Source organism: Spodoptera frugiperda, chromosome 27 (genome assembly GCF_023101765.2).
Source record: "Spodoptera frugiperda isolate SF20-4 chromosome 27, AGI-APGP_CSIRO_Sfru_2.0, whole genome shotgun sequence".
Classification (NCBI taxonomy): domain Eukaryota; kingdom Metazoa; phylum Arthropoda; class Insecta; order Lepidoptera; family Noctuidae; genus Spodoptera; species Spodoptera frugiperda.
This window is the reverse complement of record NC_064238.1, coordinates 7,382,735-7,408,973: the sequence shown is the minus strand read 5'-3', so window position 1 is coordinate 7,408,973 and position 26,239 is coordinate 7,382,735. Positions and strand designations below refer to the sequence as shown.

Below are 26,239 nucleotides of genomic sequence, written 5' to 3'. Positions count from 1 at the left end.
TACAGATGTCGTTGTTAAATTTTATTACGTTATTTAATATTTATGAATCGAGTGTGCACTATTTGTATGCGGGTTTATGTTTGTTGCATTTTTAGTACTAGTATACAGTAATTTTTGTATTTGCAACTCTTTGTGTTTTGGTTTAACTAACTTTTATGTTGTAGAAATTTATACCTTACGACTTAATATTAGTGTATATAATCGATAGGAAATATTTTACTTTCTTGTAGATAAGCAGACTCAACTTAATACAAACTTCCATACCTTAACATATATCCAAGAAAACTGTTAATCATATTGTGGAAGGCATGCTATCTTATTTACTTAGCTTCACTTTAAACCTCGATTGACAATACATAAAAAGTAGTTACAAGGGTTAATTAAATCAAATTGTTTACCATTAACCCTTAATAAGCCTTTCTGGTTTTTATTTTGCTGTTTGTATACTCGATAAAATTATTATATTTAATTTTATCACTACGCAAACGATCGGTTGTTTGTGATAAAACATAATTATGCATTCCCGATTGTGTAATTTATCTTATGTCGTTATTATTTTGGGTTTTAAATACTTATAATTTAACTGAATACACATTGGTGCGCTACTCTGAATTCAGTTTAATTGTATTAATTGGTATAATTTTAATACTAGCTTATATACATACTAACCCAACTTCGTTTATATACAAAAACTGCTTACTTGGTACCGTCCTGAAAGTTCTTTTTTTTCAGGGGTAGAAAATCATCCAATAATTTCTCCCGCCTTGGGTGAGACGAGACGCAGTGTCGAACTCTTACTGACTAAAAACCAGCCCGTTGCTACTCTTGCTAGCCGGAGTCCGCTAGGTAGTCCGCAGATTCGGATCAGACCCTTGAGAGTCTAGAAGCTGAATCTCAGCTTTATAAGCTTGTTATTCTTAAACAAACACACATCAAGTTAAAAAATATACTACGGAGAGAATACTATAAAATGTTAAGAAGATAAATTATGAGCAAGAAGTCACAAAAAAACGTTAAACATAACCGACTATTCGACGATCCTCGAGAAAATCAACTCAACGTACTCGGAAAATAAATTAGACGGTCATAAAACGTACGGAAGTTATCAGAGGAATATCAGTTCCCGAACATACGATAAAACACCTCACAATTTTGTGAATGACGTAATATGAATACGAGATAAATCGCCCGTATAAATTTCGTGTCACGTAAACCAGCAAAAATGTTATCGCCAGAGAAATTGATACGACGCGATGTATCGAACAAATGTTTTGCGGTAGGTCAATGAATTGAGATTTTCTACACTGTGACTGGGTATGCGGAGCGTGGGCTTTTTGTGTGTCTTTTTCCGATATTATTTCTCTCTTACTTGTTAAGTCTTATCGAATTGGAGTAGAAAGTAGAAATATATTATCATACACATTTAAGACACTCGACAATCTAAATATCTAAAAGTACAGTGAAAGTCAGACATACAGACATACCTAATTATTTATTTATTGCCTCATTCAATGCACTCGGCCAATGAGGCAATGGCTGCCTCATTGATCGGGTGGTCGCAAGTGGGGCTGCCGGGCAAGGCCAAATTATTGCCGGGCATTTTTTCGGGTTTTCGAAATTTTCTTAGTAGTTCCACAGAGTCTGGAATTGTGTCCGGTATATGGCAATAGGATCACCCTCAATTAAATAAATCCTATAACACAAATGATGAAAAGTGAGTGTACGTTATACAGTGGCATTACATGCCGAAATGTGCTCCTCTACATACCCCTTCGGGGATGACAATGAAAAAAAAGTTTAGTAATTAGCTAGTCTCTATAGAGATTACCTCCAGTAATCCACATCATTGGTTGCCTAATCAATGTATGTACCGATTACCAATACCAATGAATACTGTATAAAGATGTACTGCGGTGTCACGCAACTTCGGCTCCCTAACTTCGGACAGGCCTGACGAGAGCCGATACATTTTTAATGCGAACTGTATCGCTCCTTGATTAGTTCGTCTAAAAACGAAGCGTATGGAGGGAAAAAAAATTGAATTTTGTTGCCACTTTCTAAAAAAAAAGTTGTTTATGTTTTATTTTTAGAAATGAGAATAAAATTATTAAGTGTAAGACTTTTAAACGTAGTATAGACCAGACAGGGCCAATGGCCGCCGACTATGACATCCAGAAACATCAGAGGCGTTGTGGGCACAAGTGCTTTGCCGGCCTTTTGGAGGTTAGGAATTTAAGGGTTGTTGGGGAATCGGTGATTGGGAAGATTAAGGAGGGGAGTAATTGGCCTTCCGGTTATGTCACTCACGCAACGAAACACAACGCAAGTGTTGTATCACGTCGGTTTTCTCTGAGGCCGTGGTATCACTCCGATCGAGCCGGCTCGTTCGTGCCAAAGCATTGAACTCTCTCACACTTAAAACTTTCAGTAATATCTTTATCGGACTAAAAATTACACCCAAGATCTTAATCAAAACGTCTATTCACTTAGTGACCAGAACAACAATAAACAAATTTCCCGAAATAGGCATACCTAGGTACATAAAACGATTCCCACAAATATAAATTTTATATCGACTAAATTACTAAACAGAATTGAATATCTATTCCACTAGTATACATAAAGGTATATTTGTACATTTGCTACAACCAATAGTTTCATACCGATAAAATTTTGCGACGTTAGTCAAATAAATTTACTATTACCATTTGAAAGCTATGTTCTATCGTAAATTCATTATTGATCGTATCTGTTAGAACTGCATTTACAAATAAACGTAAATTATGACGAAGTTGTTTTGTCTAGTTGTGAAAATCATATCCCACCCAAAACATTTGTGAAAGGCTAAGTTCGATAAATTAATGCTTCGCCTATAAAAGAATTGAGATCTAAATAAGTACCAAGTTCCATACACAGACCTAGTTACTGATATAACAATTTGGCATATTTTCACACACTTTGTTATAAACCTACTAAACGCAATGAGTCAAGTATATAATTTTCTATAAAACTTGCCAAGTTATATCATTTTTAACTAGGTCTGTGTATGGAACTTGGTACTATTTAGATCTCATTTCTTTTATAGGCGAGCATTCCAATATTATTTGGCAGCCTTTCACATATGTTTTGGGTGGGATTTCATTTATTTTTGTAAGGTTTATTTTCTTTTTTTCTTATTTTACTTTACTTTGACAAATACAACGTAACGATTTTAGGTCGGTGCGACCATTGGAAGATATAGATATTTGTTTTAGTTCCTTAGGGGTAAATTTACACCTTCATTATTTTTAAAACCGACTCACACTTGGCCATTTTCAGATTTTTTCCTTTACCTTGACCTAAAGACCTACCTCCATGCCAAATTTCAAGCAATACGACCATTGGAAGTGGTCTAGGTTTTTGATGAGTTAGTGAGTGAATCAGTGAGTGTATAGTAAAAATAGCGATTTTCTGACGTCAATATCTCAAGACCTATAACTAGGTACATTAATGAAATTTTGTATTTTAGATAAGTTTAGATCTCGATGATACTGAAATTTCATATTTAGATAGTTTTGAGTTATATGGGTCGAACTTGGCCCGAAATGGTTCGTGTAATATAACCCACGGCCGTTTCGGTTTTTTGCTCGAACTTGGCGTCACACTGCCGTGTGTCTAGATTGTTGTAGTAAAGGTATTTGCTGCAAAATGAATCTAATGTAACCAATAAATTATTCCGCTGTATTTTACATTTTATTGAGATTCAAAATAAAAAAAAAATCAACATAACTTATTTAGATAGTTTAATTATAGCTTAAATGATAGTTTACTTAATAACCACGTTTGATCCCAAGAAAGTTTGGTCACGTGCGTATATTCATAATAAGTTTGCCTCCTCTGTGCAACTGTTAACGTAAATATAATTATGGTGAACAACGAATAAGTTGTAAGTATATTTTTTCTATAAAAAGAGACATTTAATACCTTTATTTTTCGTCTCAATAGCAGACTAATATTATTAACGCTTAACGCTTAGTCACCTATATAACACCTACAGTACGTATAGGAACCGTTTCCACAAAGTATACGTGAGACATTGCACGCCGCATAGTGCCAAAAACAATAAAAAAATGCATGCATTAACGGAAAGTTCACTTAACGCGTGGCCATAAAGTGGGCGTGACCGCAACCGCTGCGCCGGCTTACTCATGCAATTTTCAAGGTCATAAATAATAAAACCGTGAATACGATCCAAAGCACTTTGGCTACTTTCACGCCACTCCCCGCCAATATTGAAATACCTTGGGAAAATAAATGTTTGCGGTTTTTCCGAACGTTAATCTGCATAATATAGAGGTAGGTCCACTTGCTTCATGAAATTATTAATCAGTGTTACGAGCTGTTAACTCGTTGCTGATTATTATTAATCTGTTGATTCTGTTGTCATTTGCTGTGATGCTATTTTATTTTTATTGGTTAATTAATTTGGGACTAGTTTCCAGTTTACATATTTCTTGAGACGTGTTGATAATGACGCTCGACGAGTTATAAATAAAAGTTTCCGGCCTTGGTATTGAAATCTGGGTTAAAAAGAGGTATTTACGTAACTACGATTGAAATAACTCTAGAGTCTCTCATTTTACAGCTAAGTAACTCTCAACCAAAGCAAAATTGTGATAGTTTACCCCAAAATTATTAAATTAAACGTACCTAACCTATATTTCTCTTAAGGGAGCTAACAATATTCTCCGATTTCCCGAAACGGGTCGAGCGCAGGTGGACAAGCAGCTTAAAGCTAAAGTGAGGCTAGAGCCTCGGCTTACAGGCGATACTGTTTCGGACAAAGATCCGAACAAGCCATTGATTATTTAGGAACATGCTAAAAGCCGGCCGATACTGAGAACGGAAAGGGACACTTTACTTTCTCGTAATACATTTATAGTCTATTAACGCTTTGCCCGCGATTTTGGAGGTTTTTATTGCGAGGTTCGGTGCGGTTCTGTACTCGTAAGAAGGTGAAATAAAAATAAGACCGTTGATTCGCAATACATACGCATAAAAATTGTATGAGTATTAAAAAAGGAGAAGTGTGTGAGTTTGACAGTATTATAGTTTTGTTTAAATGAAATTTAAATAAATCAACTCCAATAAAAAAGCACAATCAGATTGAATGCACACAATTTTACGCATGAGTAAATTGATATGATTACTGTTACGCATCATGTAATGTCCGTGTACTGAACAAGAGAACATTTACAATAAGGCCTTTTCCATTGTGATAATTAACACGGTAACTGTATCATCTGATACCAGCTGACATTCATACGACATACTGATATAATTTCATATAATAATATTATGTGAATGTCAAAAAACCACAGATTACAGTCGTGTTAAAATTGGAACGCAATTGTTGTTATTACATCATTAATGTGGGTGTTAATTTTTATAATGTTAAAAACGGATTTTGTAATTGGGTGTTTTTTGGTTTAGTGGTGGCTAGGGTGGTTATTGGAAGCTTTGGTTGTTATGGCAATTGGTTTCATGTTGTTCATATTATAACTTTCGTGAGACATACTAAATTTCGTGACCACAACAACGGCGCAGCGACTGTGAGTAGCAGCGCCACAGTCGCCTCGTTGTGTGAGCCTTTAGCATGGTTTGAAACTAGTCGAGTTCCTCGTCAAATAATTATGCGAGTAAGCCGAAAAGCATAATAATTATTTTTATATTATTGAGAACAAAGCGCTATAAAGCAAATACAAAGAAAAATAGCAACGAAAGTGCTATTTTTCTTTGTATTTGCTTTACCTATTTTTAATCTTCTGAGTGTTGGACTAATAATTTGTTTTTTAGACGGAGTATCTTTCAATGTCTTTTTCCGCTTTGGGCGAGCCGAGAGTGAGTGTCAACCTCTTGCTGACTAAAACTATCCCGTTCCTACTCCTGCCTTTCGAACCGAAGCTCCGTATCGTAAACAATATACAAGAAAATGTACCACAAATGGTACACTGAAGTGTGCATAGGAAAATATTGAATATGTTAAATACTGCTAATCGTATAAAAATAATCCAATTGAACAACATTCCATTTCATTTCATAATTCTTAATCTCGAAAGCATAAACAGATTAAGAAACCAATAGGAAGAACTCAATTTATGTTAAATTCTTTTTTCCTTTCGTCGAACAAATTCAATCCAATCGAGTCTCAGCTAGTTTCAAGTTGTTCTGAGTCAACGTTTATTGAAGTCGGTCTTGATTCTATTACTTTAAGCTGCGTGCTGACTGAGCTCTCGGGTGTAATGGACCTGAGACATTGAACATTGTGTACATGGAGTCACAAGTCCAATACTGAGAAATCCAACGTAATATGCTGCTGCTTATTGATACAATTATACAATTATAATTGTACGCATAATAATTGTGAAAAGTAAATCCACAATAATTGTGTGCATTAGCAATATTTTTTTATATTTAATAATTTTTCAATAACTTATATTTTATTTTTATTGTAGTCGTTTATTTTGTTCATTATATAGGTATGTTGTATGTATTGTTTATAATTTTACATTCAATTGTTGCATGTATTTTAAATTAAATGTCGTATGCTACTGTCAATACTAAAATAGTACAAGCAAATATTCTTATATCGTTACCCAGGACTAAAACTGTTGTGAGACGTGGACCCCAACAAAAAATGTTCTCAAATATGACAGCATAAATATAGGTACATGACACCACTGAACTGTTTGCAAGCACTACTGCAGATCCTATTACCCTTTCCAAGGAGCCAAGTCATATTTAAGTAAATTATAATTGTAATATCAACTTAAACTGTTTGTTACATAGGTCCAGCATTCTGGGGGCTGATCAACCCAGAATGGTCGCTGTGCAACAAAGGCCGGCGCCAATCCCCGGTCAACCTGGAACCAGACAAACTGCTGTTCGACCCAAACCTACGGTTTTTACACATAGATAAACATAGAGTAAGAATCTATTCTTGAATTTATTTAACACAACTACATAATTATCTTTAATTGATGATTAGCTTCTGCCAGCAACTTAAGATAGCGATATACAGTGGGTGAAGCCGCTGGTAGACTCTAGTTTATAATATTAATAGTGTGATAGTGTGATTAATAAGATTGATTGATAACTTTTTAATATTTATCAATTCGGACTAAGCATATAACTATATTTTTGTATACGATTATATCCACATTCTAGATACGCAGGTATTGACTTAGATGAGTCAAATTAGTTTATTACTATTACATTATAGTAAAATATAAAAAATACTATTATAGTAAAAAATGCAATATGTACTCCGTAATGCCTTGCACTAAAGGCTGTAAACTCTGTCTATCTTCTTCACAAAGTTCTTCTCTTTTTAAACAAATCGTATTGTTTTAGATAAACGGCCTAATAAGCAACACGGGCCACTCAGTTATCTTCACGGTAGAGAACGAGACCCGACACCACATCAACATTACTGGTGGGCCTCTCTCCTACAAGTACCAGTTCCATGAAATCCACATCCACTACGGCCTACACGACCAGTTTGGATCAGAGCACGCCATCAATGGGTATACCTTCCCTGCTGAGGTGAGTGACGTATGAAGTATTGGACATTCGTAATGTTGTGGAGTTATTTTTAATGGAACTTGTAATGTCTACATAAAGGCACCAGATACAATAATTAGCCTAATTAATTAGAGATAAACATCAAAGCTGTTAAAAAAATGTCAAAGCCGTAGTTGAAACTGAGATGGATTATTATTAATAATAAGTAACAGTCATCTAAACGATTCCTCTGGTGTTGCGGGCGGCGCTGATCGCTTGCCAACAGGTGACTCGTCTGCACGTTTGCCACCTAATCCATAAAAAATCTAAACAACTGAAATAAAAATGGTGTCAATAGAATAAATATTGTGGTACTTACTTTTAATTCAGCATGTAGTGTGTCATATCTAGCCACTACCAGATTTTGGACACAACATAGTCAACGAGCACCATAATATAAGTATAGTAAACTAAGTCAAAAATATACAAAGCTTGGTGTATAAATAATATTCTTGACATAGTACGTATATAGTGCTGTTGTCAAAGATTTATATCATCGTAAAGTCAGAGATTCGCAACACTCGTGTTACATTATGTAAGCAACCGAGGATAAAACCTAAGTGAAGCGTCGAATAAACATGTAACGTAGATAAACGTTAAAATGTTATCAGGGATTTCTTTGGAAAGGTCTCAAAAGAAAGCGTAACAGATGTTTTCACACGCATCCTTACGCCTCTCGTTGAGACGCTCAAATCCCAAATGTAATCCCGGCGAACGACTTCACTGCGAACCAACTCAACCATGCCTCCTGTTTATTTATGTGACAAATTCTCACGCAGCCATCTTAAATCTGAAATCATGTGTTCGGCCGTGGCTTTTAATTCAAATATTATTGATGTGATGTTTATATGTCGTGAAAAAGTTACAGTTTTAAAGGTTAAGTTAATAATTATAGTTTATCTTTCGGATTTGAGCAGTAAAGCTAACTCGAAGAAATAAAACAAAAGTGTCGAACGAATGAAAGCTGATCAATAATTCTATTGACGCCATTTTAAACCAAATCATTAAAAGAATATAAAGCTAACGCAGAAAAGAACAAGGTAATTTATAATTTAATTTGTTTCAGATTCAGATATTCGGTTTTAATTCACAACTGTATTCAAACTTCTCCGAGGCTCTACACAAAGCTCAAGGAATTGTTTCAATATCCCTATTGTTACAGGTAATTACATTTATTAAGTCATTCTAAATGTTGAATACACTGCCAAGTATTGTATTCTTGTAATTTCAAAGTTCAAGTAAGTCACGGAATCTTATAAATGTCGGTGGTTAAAAATAGCCCTATATTGTACAAACTTATTGGACCTTTTGTTGGATATATAAAGGTGGCGATATAAATGCATACCTCAATATTAAAATTACGTCACAAGTTGGTTTCATCCATTTACATAATGCTTTCTTCGAAGTGTGTTGCAGCTGTGTTTTATTTAAGTTTAAGATTTACTGATAGTCTAAATAAGTAGAAAAAGTCTTGATAACTGTTTTTGTACACTACTTATTAGTAGTGAAAGCTTCAATATTTAGAATCTCTCCACTCATGTGTGAGTTAGTACAAGAGTTGTGAATAATATTTCTAAAACATTTCAAAAGTAACCCCATTTCCAATTACTTTAACCCTTACAAATTTTGCAAGCGTTACCAAAAACATCCCTAGTATTAAAAAGCCATAACTCACAGCTATAATATCAGCGAAAATTGTTTCCTAACAACACGTAATGTAGGTGTTTATTCAGGTACTTAGCCGTAATTGTTCCCATCGAAGTGTTACCGGCCGCACCTCATAGCGAACTGAGCGCAGTTAATTAAGGAAATTGGATTTTTCTGCGAGCCACTGGATTAGCCAGTAAAGCTATTAGTTCAAATTAAGTAACTGTCTGGGTTGGACCGTCAGCCGTCACCGCGAGGCCGGCAAACACCCTGTGTTTCCAATTAATTGACCGACATTTAATATTATCTAGTTCATCAATATTAGTTTTCTAGGTGACAGTTCATTGTAAGTTCTGCATTTGTTCAGAGATAATTTTTGCTTGAAATTGATTGCCGTTTGAGGTTAGAATCTATTTGTGATTACCTAAGCCGTAGACGTATTTCAGAAGTAAAACATTTTGCTCGAAAGGCAATTCCTTATTAAAGAAATAAAAACAATAACTGCCCTGTGTTGATTCGAGTGAAATCACATCAAAAACAAAACTTAACACCCTGAGCCCAAGTTACGCAACCAACACATCCTAAGAAAACAAATGTTTGTCTGATTTCCTTACACCGTCATCTTTCCGAGAGGTTATTTTCGATCGTTTTATGGTGTTCCTTAATGAAGGCCCGCGTCTGTGTTAGCACATCCCATCCGATGTTGTCCCAAGGGGGAACGTGTTTACTGACACGTTCATATTTCGCTTGTGGTCGCCGTTAACTGAAACTTTGCTAAAGCAAGCTATTTCCCACACGACAAACAATTAGCCATGTCTCCGGCGTGCTTTTTTATTTGTAAGTCCCTGGTAATAGTTTGTTCGTTGGAATTTTCTATTTTAATTATGTTTTTAAACAATTATTAATATTTAATATTTAAAGAAAATTATATAATTTTTAAGATTTTTTACTACATTTATTCGGTAGCAATAGTTATACTTATAGCGTGATATTATCCACAACACTAAACATTTAATAGACTTTAAAATATTAATTACTAATCAATCTTGTTGCAGCTCGGAGATTTATCAAATCCAGAACTTAGAGTGTTAACAGAAGAATTAGAAAATATCAAATATGGAGGTAAGATTCAATACTAATTCCAAACCACTTACCTACATAAGTCAAAGAGAAAAAACCCAGAAGAATTACAATTTCTTCTTACATTATGCTCTGGCTGCACGGTTGGCGCGGTGGCTGGGTAACTGACTGCCGTGCAACGTGTCGCGGGTTCGATTCCCGCACTGAACAACTCTTTGTGTGATCCACAAATTGTTGTTTCGGTGTCATGTGAAATTGTATGTTTGTCAACGCACCCACGATACACGAAAAAATCCTAATGTGGAGCAACGTTTTTAAAAAATATATATATTTTATATGCTAAAGTTATTTATATATCTCTATAAAGGTGCAGAGATGCCAGTGAACAAGCTATCGGTCCGTGGGCTGCTGCCCGACACGGACTACTACATGACGTACGACGGGTCCACCACGGCCCCCGCCTGCTACGAGACCGTCACCTGGATCATTGTCAACAAACCCATCTATATCACTAAACAACAGGTATACGCGTACTATCTTTTTTAAGTTTGTTCTAAAACTATGCATCTACATAGCTTGTAACATTAAGCCACTATTATGATCTTTAGAAACGTTGGTAACTCATGTTAATAGGTACTTACCATTACAAAATTTTGGATCTGATACTATTCGAGTGAATCTATAAGTGGCTCAATGTTACTATATTTTCTGTTAAACTTCTATTTCTAATGTAGCAGTTGATTCATCTGTAAACAAATAAATAAATAGAAAACATGATTACTGAAACACTCGCACTATACAGAATAAACTTTTATATTGTGACACGTGATAATGTTGTGACATGATTACCAAGAAAATTATATTACTAAGCGCTTGTTTCACCACCTTCATAAGTACCCGATAAACTTATGAAACAGACACAAATTACGTTCTTAATTCAAAGTTATCTGGTAGCTCAGTAAGACTTCTATAACACTATGCTTATTTTAACAATACACCACAATAATATCTCACACGATCTTCAAATGTCATTTGTAACTAACAGATGATGAAAAGTGCTCAACATAGCTCACCAAATCTGAGCACAGTATGTCATCGTCAGTGGGTCAGTAGTCACAATCAATATGTGCGGTAACTGCATCCATCCAAGTTCGTCGTAGGCATTATACGCCTCTCCAACCAACCTTATTGGTTTGCAGATGTAAAGATATTGGAACAGATGTATTGTAACATGTTTGTAAACATTGTTACGTTTGTGATTTTGTTTAGTAGAAAATTTATAGTAAATTCAGTAGTCTTAGGTGCTAGACTACATACAAATGTGGGTAGCGATGCTTTATAGCCAGCTCAGTTCACATTTCACGGTTTGTTAATTGGCTTACTATAGCGACTATAGCGGGAGTTGTCCGGCGACCGCGGCCGCATCCAGTCGAAGACATGTATCAGTGTATTCAAGCGTGGGGCAGCGTAATAACATTTTCATTTGTGCCCACGCTACAATAAACAACTCACGTCCCTCGCCTTTAGACAAAGACTCCGCGGTGAATTATGTACGTGTTAAAAGTAAACTGAAAGTGCCGCGTTGTGCGGCTGTTATTATAAATCATTGTTTATGTTTTCCGTTTGTGTTGGTCGGAAAATTAAGTGCTAGTGGAAACTGCTTGCAATCTCGCGGGGAGTTGAGTGAACGCCATGTGGTCGCTGCTTGAAGTGCAATTTACAACACCACTAACGCGCTTAGTTTTATGCTAATAAAAATCCCCACCTTTATGGTCCCGGGAGCCATAAAAACCGAAATAAAACTAATAATACATGTGAGCTTTACTGGGAGAATAAACTCCTCAGGGTGTCAATAGAATTCATACACCTATTTACGAAATAGCCCATAAAGGGAATCCACGAGAGACCATTACCGGATGTGTACTGTATAGGCTGAGTCATTTCTTGATTTATTATTTCCTATCCTCGATACTCACTGATGTGTTGTGTAATTAATAAGTATTGTACACTCACAATAATATAACAAAGATCTATTTAACAAAGTAATTAATCCAGAATACCAACAAAGTTCACACAAACCAAGGCGTAACCTTCACATTACAAACGAAATTACAGTTGGTAAAATCAAAGTTTAGGCGGAGTCTATAATCAGAATCAAATTGTTTAATACAGCGTAAACAACGATGCGAATCAGATAGCCGTGGTCGCGTGCTCCGAGCCAGTTAATCCGACCGTGGCAACACACCTATATGTACTCCAGTAGTCACCCAACGTTATAAAAGGAAGAAATTTCAATTTACTTGAAATAGCTCTCGACCTAAACACTTATGTTATACAGCAACGAAAGACATGCATTGCATTTTCGAAATTGCAAGTCTTGCACCTTCGTTAACGCTGTTTTCTTTGTTTACTTTTATCTAAAATATTTTGTAAGCTGGTGTCTCACCAAATTACATTGTCTTTAAGTTAGTAATTACGTCCAACGTAAAGTCCTATTTAAAGTTTCTTTCGCGTACACTTGAACTAGAATAAAAGTTACAGTAGAAAATGTTCCCCACAAAACATAACCCAAATGTGCAACAGAAGCGAACCGTTCTCTCTGTATTATATTTGGGCAGAGCTTCATAAATTCGAAAACAGGGTTAGTCATTTTACTTTCAAGAACTTTAGTGTCAACATAATTGAATTTCATGACTATAGTTACACGGCTTGAGGCGGCTGATGCAAGGCGACGCCAGGCACCCGAAGGCTCCCCTCGGCAACAACTTTAGGCCGCCCCAGCCTCTCCACCACCGAGCCGTAAGGACCAACATTGACTTCGATCTCAGCAAGGTAAATTACACCTTACAGAAAATCAAATTAAGCACAGAATCCTCTGGAGACCCGTTTAATAATTCATATTGTATGCTAAGCTGGGTACCTAAGCGATAGACTTAGTCGCTGCATTGTGTATGTCTCTGTAAAATGGTTAGTTTGTTGTAATCATGCAGTATTAACAAATTGTATTCATTTTGGTATTTAAATAAACATTGTTTTTAATACATTTGTATAATTTCAGTACCCTGGGAAGACTTGTCCAAGCATGCATCGAGATATGCATTATAAAGGTAAACATTCTGTTCATTACTCGACTTTACAAGTTAGAATAGTTACTTTCCTAAAAGCCTTTCTTTATAATTAGGTTTTATCAACATTAAAGTATTTCATTCTATTAAAATTTTGCTGAATCTCATCTAACGTTAGTGTGACACCCAAGTCCATTCATTCGTATAAACTTAATCAATATGCAAGCGACAATAAACCTTACAACCATCATCAAAAACCACAACAACATATTTTAATCGAAAAAAGATAATACGGCCTACATTTCATTGAAGCCTAAAGCCATTACACGTAGGCATAAGTTATCAGTACAATCAACGAGCAACTGGTGTTAGTAACAGTAACCTATGTAACGATAACGATAATACCATAGTTATCACGATTGCAAATTACGTAATTGGCGCAGTTACATTTCGTGTTCAAATATGAGGGTTGTGGTCTCACTAACGGCGGATTACCGAATCGCTTAAGCTTTTATCAATATTATAGATTAAAATGATATGTGACTAAAGTCGCTTGCATTAAAATTAAAGTCACATTTTTTATGAAATAAATATCAAAATCCTTTAAGTTAAAATCGGTTAAATTTCAAAATATTATCATAACACTCTCAAAAAATAGTTGTTTTTATAAAACGTTACGATTATTCATTCCAAAAAGACCATTGGCAAATAATATATTACCATTCCAGACCATTGGTACTAAAATAATAATCAACTAGTTAGTATGATACATCACAATATTCACTTAAACAAAATTATGTACCACTATTACATTAATTTTAATATAAGCATTTCCCGCTCCACTCAACCCGCTCTCATTCCCACCCCACCCACAACACGTTAACAAGGTTTTCATTTTCTGTTGCAGCCAAAAGCTGGACACAATATTGAAGCTAATTCCACTCCGGTAGGCATTCAAAGCAGCTACGTAGATATATACATATATTAGTATGTAAGTTTGTATATAACTCTTGTACAGTCTTTACATCCTGCTTATGATGAATGGAGCTAAATATTTTAAGTGTAATATATTCAAATATCTTAAACTAGTGCGATGTTAGACGTAGAATAATGTAATGAGTGAGTTCTGTTGGTTAAAGGTTACCTATACTATTTTATTACGGCCTCTAACTAAGTAGATTATTGATAGATATTTTCGGATAGATTGTTCGAATCATACCATCGGATTTGTTGTAGTAAAATGTATACTAAAAGTAGGAAAATTTATCTATAGCGGTAACTAAGTAGGTATGTCGAATTTACTTAAAATTATTTATCAAAAGTTCTATATAACATATCCTTTAAACAGTCCAAAGAAGATTTTTATGAATTATTTCGCCATTCAATGTTACATATCTTGTTATAATATATGTTATTAGCTATTATTTTAATAAATATTTGTATCATTGTTTAGAAAGTTCTAGTTATTTAGCATTGAAATCAATTAACGAATGAATTTAGCTACCTACATAATCATATCAAATTATATTTACTAATTAAGGTCTCATTTGACGGTACTAGGTACTCTAATGTAATAATATCTATCGCTGTAAGACGTCTATAGCTTTAATAAACTATATTCTAGTGTTTATATTGCATTGCGTATTGTAAGATGAAAATTATACCATGATTATGAAATGTATATCGCCTGGCTTTCTTGTAAGATCTATTAGGAGTATTATTTGATTAAATGATATTAACTTAACGATTATTTTATTTATTTAAACAATCCTTACAAGGTATGTGGTTTACATAAAAGCTTTTTTATATCCTCATTAAAATTACAGGGGCAGAAGCCGTAATCTGTTTGAGCCTCTGCAATTTTTCGTGGTCGATTTTAAATCGGCAAATACGCATTCCCATATATCCTGATACCATATGCAATCCCAATAAGCTACCGGCCGATAAAAGGCTTGCTGTGCACAATAGTGGTAAATGCATTACACTTTCGTAGATATGAGCTGATTTTATTTGCAAAGTTTTTATAAGGTTTTTCAGTCATTATCACAGATCCCCCATTAACCTTAACTGGCAGATTACATGGTAATTTGGTTTCATTTTAACATGATTAATATTACCCAGAAACTGTTGCGGCCGTAGAAATTTTGAGGGGTATTTTGTTAGAAAAATACAACCGAAAGTCATAAGTACGTGTACCTAAAGTAAGCAATATCAGTTTTGAAACATAAGCAGAAGGTATGCCCGATGCAATGGAGTAAAACCGTCTGTTTTAGTGTCCTCCAGTCTTGTGTTTGAATAAAAAGCTCATTTGAATTCTATGAGAATCGAAATTGCTCTCCTTTTCGCTGTAGTAACTTAATTTAATCGAGTTCCATCACAATGTCTTTTACCTTTAGATTAGGTACTCGCTATAATGCTGATAAAAGTGGAAAATAAAATTTATAATACTTTCCCTTTTGTTATCTCCAGACGTTCTTTTTCCCAAGTTGGTAGTCACGTATATTTTATTGTACAAGAGTCAAATATAAATTATTTTTCCACGCGATAACGTGGAGATTAAGATTGTAAAATAAATTACTTGATTTTCCGGATAGAGGTTGAGTTTATTGGAAAAGTTGCCGTCGGCGGGCGTTGATACACTCTCAGAGTGAGTTCATTAAAATTTTATAATTATCGAGTTTAATGGAGGCGTTTTAATACTAATTAATGGGATTATGGATGCACTTAAATATCTTGTACCAATTAATAGTACATATTAAACTTAATGTTATTATTTAACCATCGAAAACAGGGTGTATTTATAAATAGTATCCAAAGAAAGGATTCCTCTAGAGACAAACATTAAATAGGGTATTTCGTTTCGTTTGTTTTCCGTTTTCGTCACAAACATGGCGTATTTATTTCTCTTCTAAGTACACGTACGGGCGCCGACGTCGAGCCTATTCTCGCGTGCGGCAACCATCTGTCGCTTACTTGTTTACACAGTTTTCGGGGGCACATTCCTTACTGTCATATGTTTGCTACACTTGTACCTAACTACAAAAATATTGTTTTATATAAATCAAGTCCACAAATAACCCAATTTCTTATAATGTTTAATGTGTTTCGTTTCATAACTGATATGTCCACGTAGGTAGTCAGTCAATAACTAGATAATTAGACCAATTCGGTTGTTATTGAACGCTATTTATTTTAGATCCATTCAGACTGTGAGAAGGCCAGTAAAAATAAAAGGAAGGCCCAATCTGTGTACAATAAATCACAAGAAGGTATTGTTTACATAGTTTGCTAAAGAGTCGTCGAGAGGCTCGAGTTGAGAGGTTGCTTCAACATGAGTGTGAGCTCAAATGTGCTCGAAACTCAAGTTTATTTGCTCTTTATTGAGCGTGTGACAAGATTTGACGCCGCGGCGCGAGCTCGAGCTTTATGTTACAAATCGACTAACATATGTTCAAATATCGGAAGAATCATGTCTTATTTGAAGGAAAATTGATTTTATTGTTAAAGTTTTAACGTGAATTTTCGTATTTTTAGAGAAGATGGTAGAAATATTGTACATGTACTCACTTCTGTATATTTAAAGTCTCAAGCCTTTCTAATTAAAGTCTAAATTATTACTAAAGTTTATTTTTATCGAGCTCAAAATAAGTTCATCAGTTCAATCACAATTTAGTTTGAAGCCGATAACATAATAGTTAATTTAGTATGTCTCCCGAAAGTTATAATTTTCCAAAAGAAAAAATAAACGAAACAGACATAGTATAAAAGAAACCAATATTTTACATATCACTATTTACAAATAAAAAATATCAACACAAATCGCTGTCTCAACCCTACACCAGAAGACAAGCCTTAAAAAGTTATCTTTGGAAACGCAGACGAAGTTGCGGAGTGTAATGCTGAGCTCTGTTAGTTTAAAAGTTGCATTACAATAGTGGCATACACATCGTTGAAGCCAATTCGAGTTTTATGCAAATGTGTGTGTTGTGCCGTGCCAGAGAGTCGAGCCTCAACCGCGCCTGTTGTTGGCAAAAACACAGATTTCCGTTGTGTGTAGCTCATTTCGTGTATCGGTATTTCGACGTTTATGATAATGGTGGTGTATTGTTATTACTTATTAGATGTATTACATATACAGTATGTTAACTAACAGAGGGCTTTCCTTTAAACTCGTTAATCTATATCATTAATAGATTAAAATAAAAATATCAGCATAGAAAAATAAGCAATAAATTGCAACGTTGCCTTCCTTCAACTACGCGTGCACAGAGTGTTTCTTTTACGTATCGATATAAAAAAAATAAAATTGTTTTGTTTTTGAATGGTAATATTTTTTTAGCTTGTATGATTGCTATACTATTACGGGTTAACAAGAACGCCCTCTATTAGATAAAATACTGTATTTTATTTTGGTAAACAGATATGTAGGTCAGGAATATTTTAATTAGTAGATTTGAGTTTACAAACCGATGTCGAAGGAAGTACTGGGTATCGTATTTTTTTACTGAAAATCTAAAAAGCATTATTTGAACCTGATACGCTTTATGTATTGATATAATTGTGCCATATCGATGGCATAGTTACAAATTGGTTTAACATCGGGAATTTCAAAAATCAAAACAACTGAAATGCTTCAAACAACCCGAGTATTGACCTAACTCTTTTTACTTTTCACATACACTTGCAAAACTTCAGTACAGTAACAACGTATGAATATTATTATGACGCATCCATGATTTATCACCTACATATAACGTAGGGTGAAAGTAAGTCATTGAATATCAAGATTTATTTGTCCCAGTTATCGTAACCCAAAATATGTAACTGCTATCTCACGGGAGTTTGTTTCCAAAGATTTTATGTACTTTACTGTAGTCATCCCCCTATGGACTATTGAATGATGGGAATTTTTGTGTATGGGATCGGACTAGCCATGCTGCACTTCAATAGGCCTTAATAGGTAGTAATTAAGTCAATATACTAAACGTATAAGATATAATTGTTGTCAAAAAGTAAAATATAATATTGAATCTTGGACAGTTGGGTGACCGACTACTGTGCAAAATGTGGGTTCAATTCCTGTGCCGGCCAAATAGTGAAAATGGCATTATCTGAGTGAAACGACCATTACTAGCCCAGAGTCAAGAAATTCAGCGATGTTTCGTCCCCTTGGCTCGCAATGTACGTAAAACTGTTGGTCTGATTTCTCTAAAGTCATGTCGATCTGACGTAACTGGGTTCAGAAAAGTAAGGGGACAGAGTGCGTGTTATACTTGTGCACTAAAAGAACTATTGCGTAGTGAGCTAGTCTAGTTAGACAAACTGTTCACCATGACCGAAATCGATCGGAAGATTTTATTTCAATAAAAAAAAGAAAAATCAAAGTAAAGAAATATAATTTAATCAACGGCTGGCCGACTGCCATACATAAACTATCAACCAACCAAAGCAGCAAAAAAAAAAAACAGAAAATTTACTTAAAATGGCAAACAGCCAGCACGGAATGTTTTCTAAAAGTTATTTCAGAAAAAGAAATCCGCTTTCATATCGGGACTAACTCTTTATTTGTATGGGTGATCCCTCGTGGGTACAAGTTAAAAACAGCTTTCATCGGCCGCCGCGTTTGAATAAGTTCCGTTCAAGTTTTATTGAAGTTGTAACCTTCGGGCCGGTTTGATATATGTACTCTTCGCATCTGTACCGACCGGGCCCCGCCGTGCCAAAGTTAGTGCACTCGTAAATTATTCAGCCCCTCCGTATACATGTGCTTGTCGTAACCGAATGTTCAACTCACAATGTCACATTGTGTATTTTTATTTATTAATATAACAACTTTTGTTTTCTTGTTTATCTTTTTAAGTTTTTAATATTTTTTTATGTTTACCAATGAACTCTTGTACATTTTCTTGTCGTGAAGTGAACTTTAACTAATTGATAAGATTAGGCTAATGTTAGATACAGTTTGCCTTTAGCCAGCAGCAAAGACTTAAGTGTAACAAATAAAACAATTATTATAAAAATAATATTGACGTTTATTGTCAGTTTCATCTAAAACGCAATATAATGAAACATTAGAGTTTATTATTTTTATTATTTATTTGCAATATACGCGAGGATTTTCTCCTGTCTGTCGTAGGTGTGTTTACAAATATACAAGTTCACATACACATGACACCTAGACCTGAAACAACAATTTGTGGATCAACAAAGATTAAAATTTGCTCAGTGCGGGAATTGAACTCGCTCCACATTGCGCGGCATCCGGTTGCCCAGGCACCGCGTCAACCGTGCAGTCGGAATTATGAATTACAAATTATTACGATGCAGAATATAAAAACAAGTACACTCTCTTGCCACGCACGTAAACCTCTATAATAGCTTTCTCCTTCCTCGTTACTAAAAAAATAAATGTTATAAGTAACGTACATACGTAATCAGCTGAAATACATAGTTAAAGCAAAATATCACTTATGTTAGTAGTTTCAAAGCCGAAACATCGTATTCACGGTTTGTTTACAAGCAGTTATTTGAACGAACAGCATCAAAGTGTGTGCTACAGCTTATAACGGCAATTGCCAAGCGACTTACATATAGCAGCAAATTGCACTAAGTCTAACGACATTGCTTGCTTAGTGCTACGAACTAGCTACGGAGCTACGAAACTCTACGCTCCGGTCTACGGCGTAGACGGCAGGCTACGACAGTATTAAAATAAAAGCAAAGCGTAGTCACTTTAATTCTTTGAAGCGACCCGCCCAGGTGATTCCAGCAGTGCAGATTTACTTACACCGCTCAGTTAACTTTTATTACAATTACTAGAACCTAAACTGTGTACCTGACTTTTTTAGAAAAATAAAAATGTAAATGATGTAACCTTTAAATTAAAAGGTGATTTTCTTTGCGTGAGGTAGAAAAACGTGTGTTTAACAACAAAATAAGATGAGATTTAGCTCATACTAGGTACGGCGTGGGAACAGGCCACATGCAGCGTTCGCCTTGGCAATATTAGTACGACGCCACATAATTTTATCCAGTCTTGGTCATAAATATAGCACCTAACCCCATTATTGTTGCAAGAAAGCGAACGGTAGAGGCACGGCACCGCTTTCGTGAAACCGCTACTTATTTGTCTATGGAAGCCTCATGAAACGTAAGTTGTGTTACAAACCGCGAGTTACTGACGGAGAAAATATTGAAACTAAAAAATTATTTAGGTTTCTCGTATATTTAAGTTTACCAGCTATCTCTTTACCAAAATAAATATTTATTTTACAATATATTACCTCATAAAATCAAATACAAAAGAACAAACATATTAATTTATTACCTAAAGCCCATTCTCAATACCACAAGCCACAGCTCCGCATCGAATTCTATCTAAACATAATCACAGCCTATCAGATAAATTACAGCGCATTGTTAAACGAATATTATCTCAAACAAGGAAAATGATCACTCAAAACCTTGTCCCTAAAGTTATAACAAAATTATTTAATTATTCAAAACGATTGAAAGAATCAAGTGTAATTAAAACGTAATTAAGGACAGCAATGGATTCATTCTAATCTCATGTTCCAGGGAAGGCAGGACGATCCCCGAAAGGAATATTCTGATGAACGAAGTACATTTTATTGCGAAAATTATTATTTTAATAACACCGTTTAGCATCTCAAATTGCAAAAATAATTTTCATATCAAAATCCTTGGCCCTGTAATTAATGTTTTAAAATTATTTTGTAGTTGTAATTTGCAGTGTAGTGCACGGTAATTACTGAGTTTTAAGTTACTTTATTGGGTGTCTATAATAAAATCTTAAATATAAAACCAGTGTTTTATGTGTTAAAATAAAGCCTTGTAGCGATAGTTCTGGAGAAATCAATTTTGATGCTATTTTTTTACCGGTTTCCACATATCCGATACGAGTTAACTATTTTTATGAATGACACCATGAAAGAGTGTATGTAGCTATAGTCGATAGGGATATTTTTTTACACAAAAACCTATCAAATAAAACTAAACTCAATCCGAATAAAAAAACACACCTACCTGGTCAGCCAACGCAGTTTTTCCTTTCCAAACAGAAGAAAAAAAAACAGTCCATTCTCCTCAACTAATCACCGAAAACAGCAAATATTAAACCTCACCAATAATCCCAACCTAAACTAATAAAACCGTCTTCCCCCAATTACATTACAAGGAGGATCATTTAGCACAAGATAATGACGGTGTTAACATTGTCGCCGATGTCCGGACACGTTACATCTTACACCGGCCATGTTGTGCGGAATAAGGCGCTCCCCATGTGTGCCGGTTCCCACGGCTCCACAACCATGCGACGTTTATTAAGCACTTCACGTTTTTGTTACCTGCAGAGAGATTTATTACTTTTAATTATTTTTCATTGTCCGCCACTGTTACTCGTCTTAGAGGCATCGCATTAAATTATTATGCTGCGATATGATTTACCGCTGAACCTCGAGTAATTTATGTATTACAGGTTGATAGCGTGTGGTTGCTTAGCCTTGTCTAGAAACCAATATGATGTGTTGTGTTTACCTTATCAAAGGTTTGTTCTTTCATTTATTTATTTACTTTTATAATATCGGTATATTCAACGTAAATGATGAATGAAAACTTTGTGATAGAGATATAATTTCAAATCAATGGTGCATTTTCATTTTCTTTTCTATAACATCTGATGAGATGGTTGTCAAAATGGAGGAAAATTGCATATGATGGTCAAGCCTCTGTAATCTAGGCTCTTCCTTGGCTATGTAAAAGTTTGCAGATTTCGGATATAATTAAAAATATAAACAAAATATAAAATGCATTCCCTTCCATTCCTCTCCAACCAAATTCCATATGAACCGACAGTCGTTATGCAACCATCAAAGCAGCTCTCTGTTTAGCTATAATTAGATTGGCACACAATCAAAAACAACTTATAAAGTTGGCTATAAGAATCGATCTCAAAAGCATCTCCACTTAAACCATTACACAAAAAGAGCACAATGAATAAATAAGTGGACAAAATAGAAAAGTTGACTTCATCCTTCATCGGTATTCATCGCGGTCATAGTAGGGTTCATTAAAATGCGTGGAACAATAAACGGTGGCCCTCGGGACCTTTTGTGAGTGCGCGAGTTTTAACCGCATTTCAATCTGTTCGTTATTATTTCCTCATTGTTTATGGGTACTGTGCTGTGAGAGGTGCTTGCTATACAATGTAGCTGTTGCCTAGGTTTTGTATGTGCTGCCACTGTTATGGTTCGGAATTAAGTTTGTGAAATGTTCGCTTTGTCTGCTCGGTTAATGAATGATGGACAGTTCTTAATTAGATTACATAATCAATGAGCCTGAAATGTATTGTGCTTTTTCCCAGTTAGAGTTTTGTTTTGGCATAAGGCTGCCATAACCTCACGTACCGCTGCAACTCATGTAAGCCAGGATCTACAGTAGATACAACCATGAAAACACCGGAACACTGAAGTCAGTGATATGAATGACTGTCTTGGATCCCCCAACGAAACAATTTAGAAGATATTAATAGAGGAGAAGAAAAAACAATTGAGTTAGATAACTATGTCTGTGGTATACTACTAATGTACATATGTAAGTGTTTAGATTTATTTCCCTCAAAAGTCATTTCCCAACCAAGAACCTCGATCAAAATAGTATGGCTACAAATTAAACGGGTACATACGACCTTGTTCTTGCAGTGTACGGGTTAATTTATGTGGGGGTTACTTAGACCACGTGGCCGCGACGACGCCCAAGCTCTGTTCGCCATATCTACGGGCCCAGCCAGCGGATTTCCATATGTGCCGTGTCGTAAACGCTCATAAATTAACTACAACTATTATAGAATAATGCTGCATGGTTGTATACTAAACCCGTTTTGATTAACGTTTCGATATTATTAGTTTCTTTTACCTATGACTTTTTTGCAGAGAAGCTTTTTTTATGTACCATAGTGATTTAATACCGGATAGCAAATGAAATAATTGATGGTATGACTTGTCGCATAGATTGTTATTGCGCGAGCTATTTTTGTTCTATCATTATCATTTTCAGGTTCAATTTGACTGTATTACATCTTCAGTCTAAATCTTTGTAGTTTGATATAACTACGTAAGTACGTAGTTACTTCTGAGTCTCAAAACATTCCCGGATATTTTTACAAGTAAATCACTTCATTTAACTCACAGATGGCGATGAAAAAAGGTGGATTAAAAAGTCAGTATGTAAATATAGTGAACTAGCCGATTTCTCAGCGGCGGCGCTAGCTGGCAACATATGGGTTAAGATATTCGAGTGAGCGCAGACACGGCCCATTCAAAAGGCGCTCTAAACGGAAGGATACGAGCCGTAAAATAGGATTTCATGCATGCGTAGCTTTGTGTGAACAAATATGTACGGTTGACAACGCACGACCTTTGCCAATAACCCCCGGTGAATAAAAAAAAAATCATTTCATATGCCGTATATTTTCAAAAGTTACATACACACGTTTTAGCTTTCAATAGATTACGAGGTGGAGTTGTGCTCTGCTTTTTGTTTCAATCGGCCACTGAATTACTCTCTGAAAATGTAAACGGGAACATTTTTCTATGGAGTCCTCACTATACTGAGTACTAGTTACCGGGACATATAAATAAAACAAATCCTACATATTTTGTATGGAGTTTATGTCACAATTGTTCAAATACTGATAGATGGATTATTCAAACTGGTCGTTTACTGTGACCATGTGGTCCACCAAAATATAGCATACCTACTAACATATAGGCACGTTCATATCTTGACGTCGAATCTTACTGTTAGTATGAGTTTAGAAACCAGGTTGATTTTATTGATCTTCTCACTTGCACTAGTTATTAAACACAATGTTGTGTGTAGGTATCCCAAGATAATAATCAAACAAGCTAACTTTTTTACATATCAATTTAATTAGTAACATTGGAACAACTTACAGTCATTCAGTCTTCATATTATTTTCACTTGAAACTGATAACATTGTTGTATAAAGTTAACAAACTTAGAAAGTAGTGAAATATCTTGTATAGACATCTTGAATGCTGATTTGGGAATAGAAAATACAACAGTTTTAAGGTGTTCTAAAAAGGTTGAAAACACGTGTCAAAGAACGAAGAATGTCAGGAAGAAGACGTTCAATACTTTTTTATGGTATAAGTCGGTAAACGGGTAGACGGATCATCTGATAGTAAGCAATCACCGCCGCCCATGGACACCCGAAACATCAGAAGCGTTACAAGTGCATTGCTGGCCTTTTGGGGGTAAAAAATTTAAGGGGAACCGGGGATTGGGAAGATGTTGGAGGGCGAGGGGATAATTGGGCATCCGGTAACTGACGCAACGCAAGTGTTGTTACACGTAGGGTTTTCTGTGAGACCGTGGTATCACTCCGGTTAAACCATTCATGCCGAAGCATGGCTCTTCCACACTTGAACTTAACATAGGGAATTCCAGTTAGATTCAGTACAAAATGAAAATTGAAGGCAGGGCTTTATTTAAACTTTCCTTAGCAATATCGTCAATGTCAAACAGTGGTCAAGGATTGGCATTTATGTAACCATTTATTGACAATGTCCGCCTTTGATGGTTTTAGAATTAATTTCAAAGTGACTGTTTCCTTGACTCCACTATTGAGCCGTCTAGGATCTTCCCGATAAAAGCCTTCAATATTCATTCAGAAATTGTTTTGTAAGTACTGGTTTCTAAGCAAACTTTTCTGTGTAAACGCAATAAATTTTTGTGTAAACACAATAAAACAATCATAAATGTGAAATACACATCATAAACATGTGATTAACTAAATGTATAAATGCATCGAGATCGTTTGAATAATCACTTTTAAAAATAAGCATTAAAACTTTAAAACAAATAACCTTTAAAAATAAGAAATCAGAATAACAACACAATAATACTCGTATAAGAAACAACGACCCAAGTACTAGGCGAGCATAAAACCAGAGCGACTTATGTAAACAAAAGCATCGAATTACACACGGTTAAATAACACTTTTATGTGAGCTTCAGTGACCCTCACAGATTCATACGGAGAGTATTCTCAGAGCAATCAGCCACTCATACGTGTGTCTGTCTGTCCCGAGTGCCCCATTGCACACTCGTTCTGAATATTGCATTTAGCTCCTATCTCTATGACTTTCAGAATCGCTTGCTGCTTATGCTGTTAGGTGACCTTTGTGTGACGTGCTGTTGTATACTTTTTGAACGTGTTGCAAGTTGTAGATGTTTCTTTCTTTTCAAATACGGTATATCTTAAGATTGACTTGTTGAATGAAGTATGGTTGAAGTTGTTAAAAAAATTTGCCAGCTCTTTTACTGTGAGTTCCGATGTTATGTTGTTTATCTTAGATAATTTCCTTTTAGAAATTTTATCTTCCATTGTACAAAACCTTCGGCTATATTATTATAAGCCTTAATAATTCATAGCAATTGATTCTTTTTCATTTCAGTCAACAACTGATACTAATGTATAGGTCTAGCTCTAATTATTTAGACTTAAAAAAAATTAAGTTAATATGTAAAGAAGGAAGAAAATTCTGTTTTCATAATGCTAAACTTTAATACAATTTCAAACCTGACCACATGAAAAACACCATTTTTACGCCGTAACCAACGGACGGAATTTTCCCCATTAAAATATAACCTATTAAAATTGGACAGTGGCAAAATGCATTATCACGGACGAACTTAATGGAAGGGAAATAAATTAATAGATACATGACAAAAGACAGGCTATTTGATCAGTATTCACTGCAGCTGAGGGAAGAGGAACAACCAATTAATATAAACGGGAC

The 26,239-nt window shown here is 35.1% G+C and overlaps 1 protein-coding gene across 1 annotated transcript in view; it reads left to right on the top strand.

Annotated features, from left to right (window-relative positions):
* LOC118263743 (carbonic anhydrase-related protein 10) overlaps window positions 1–15,138 on the top strand; it is a 32,450-nt gene extending 17,312 nt beyond the window's left edge. The window contains exons 4-11 of the mRNA XM_035575906.2: window positions 6,829–6,965; window positions 7,393–7,584; window positions 8,669–8,764; window positions 10,305–10,371; window positions 10,697–10,851; window positions 13,030–13,161; window positions 13,388–13,436; window positions 14,302–15,138. Of these exons, the coding sequence (XP_035431799.1) occupies window positions 6,829–6,965; window positions 7,393–7,584; window positions 8,669–8,764; window positions 10,305–10,371; window positions 10,697–10,851; window positions 13,030–13,161; window positions 13,388–13,436; window positions 14,302–14,324 (851 nt within the window). The 3' untranslated portion in view covers window positions 14,325–15,138. The remainder of the gene's footprint in view (window positions 1–6,828; window positions 6,966–7,392; window positions 7,585–8,668; window positions 8,765–10,304; window positions 10,372–10,696; window positions 10,852–13,029; window positions 13,162–13,387; window positions 13,437–14,301) is intronic.
* The last annotated feature ends 11,101 nt before the right edge of the window (window positions 15,139–26,239 follow it).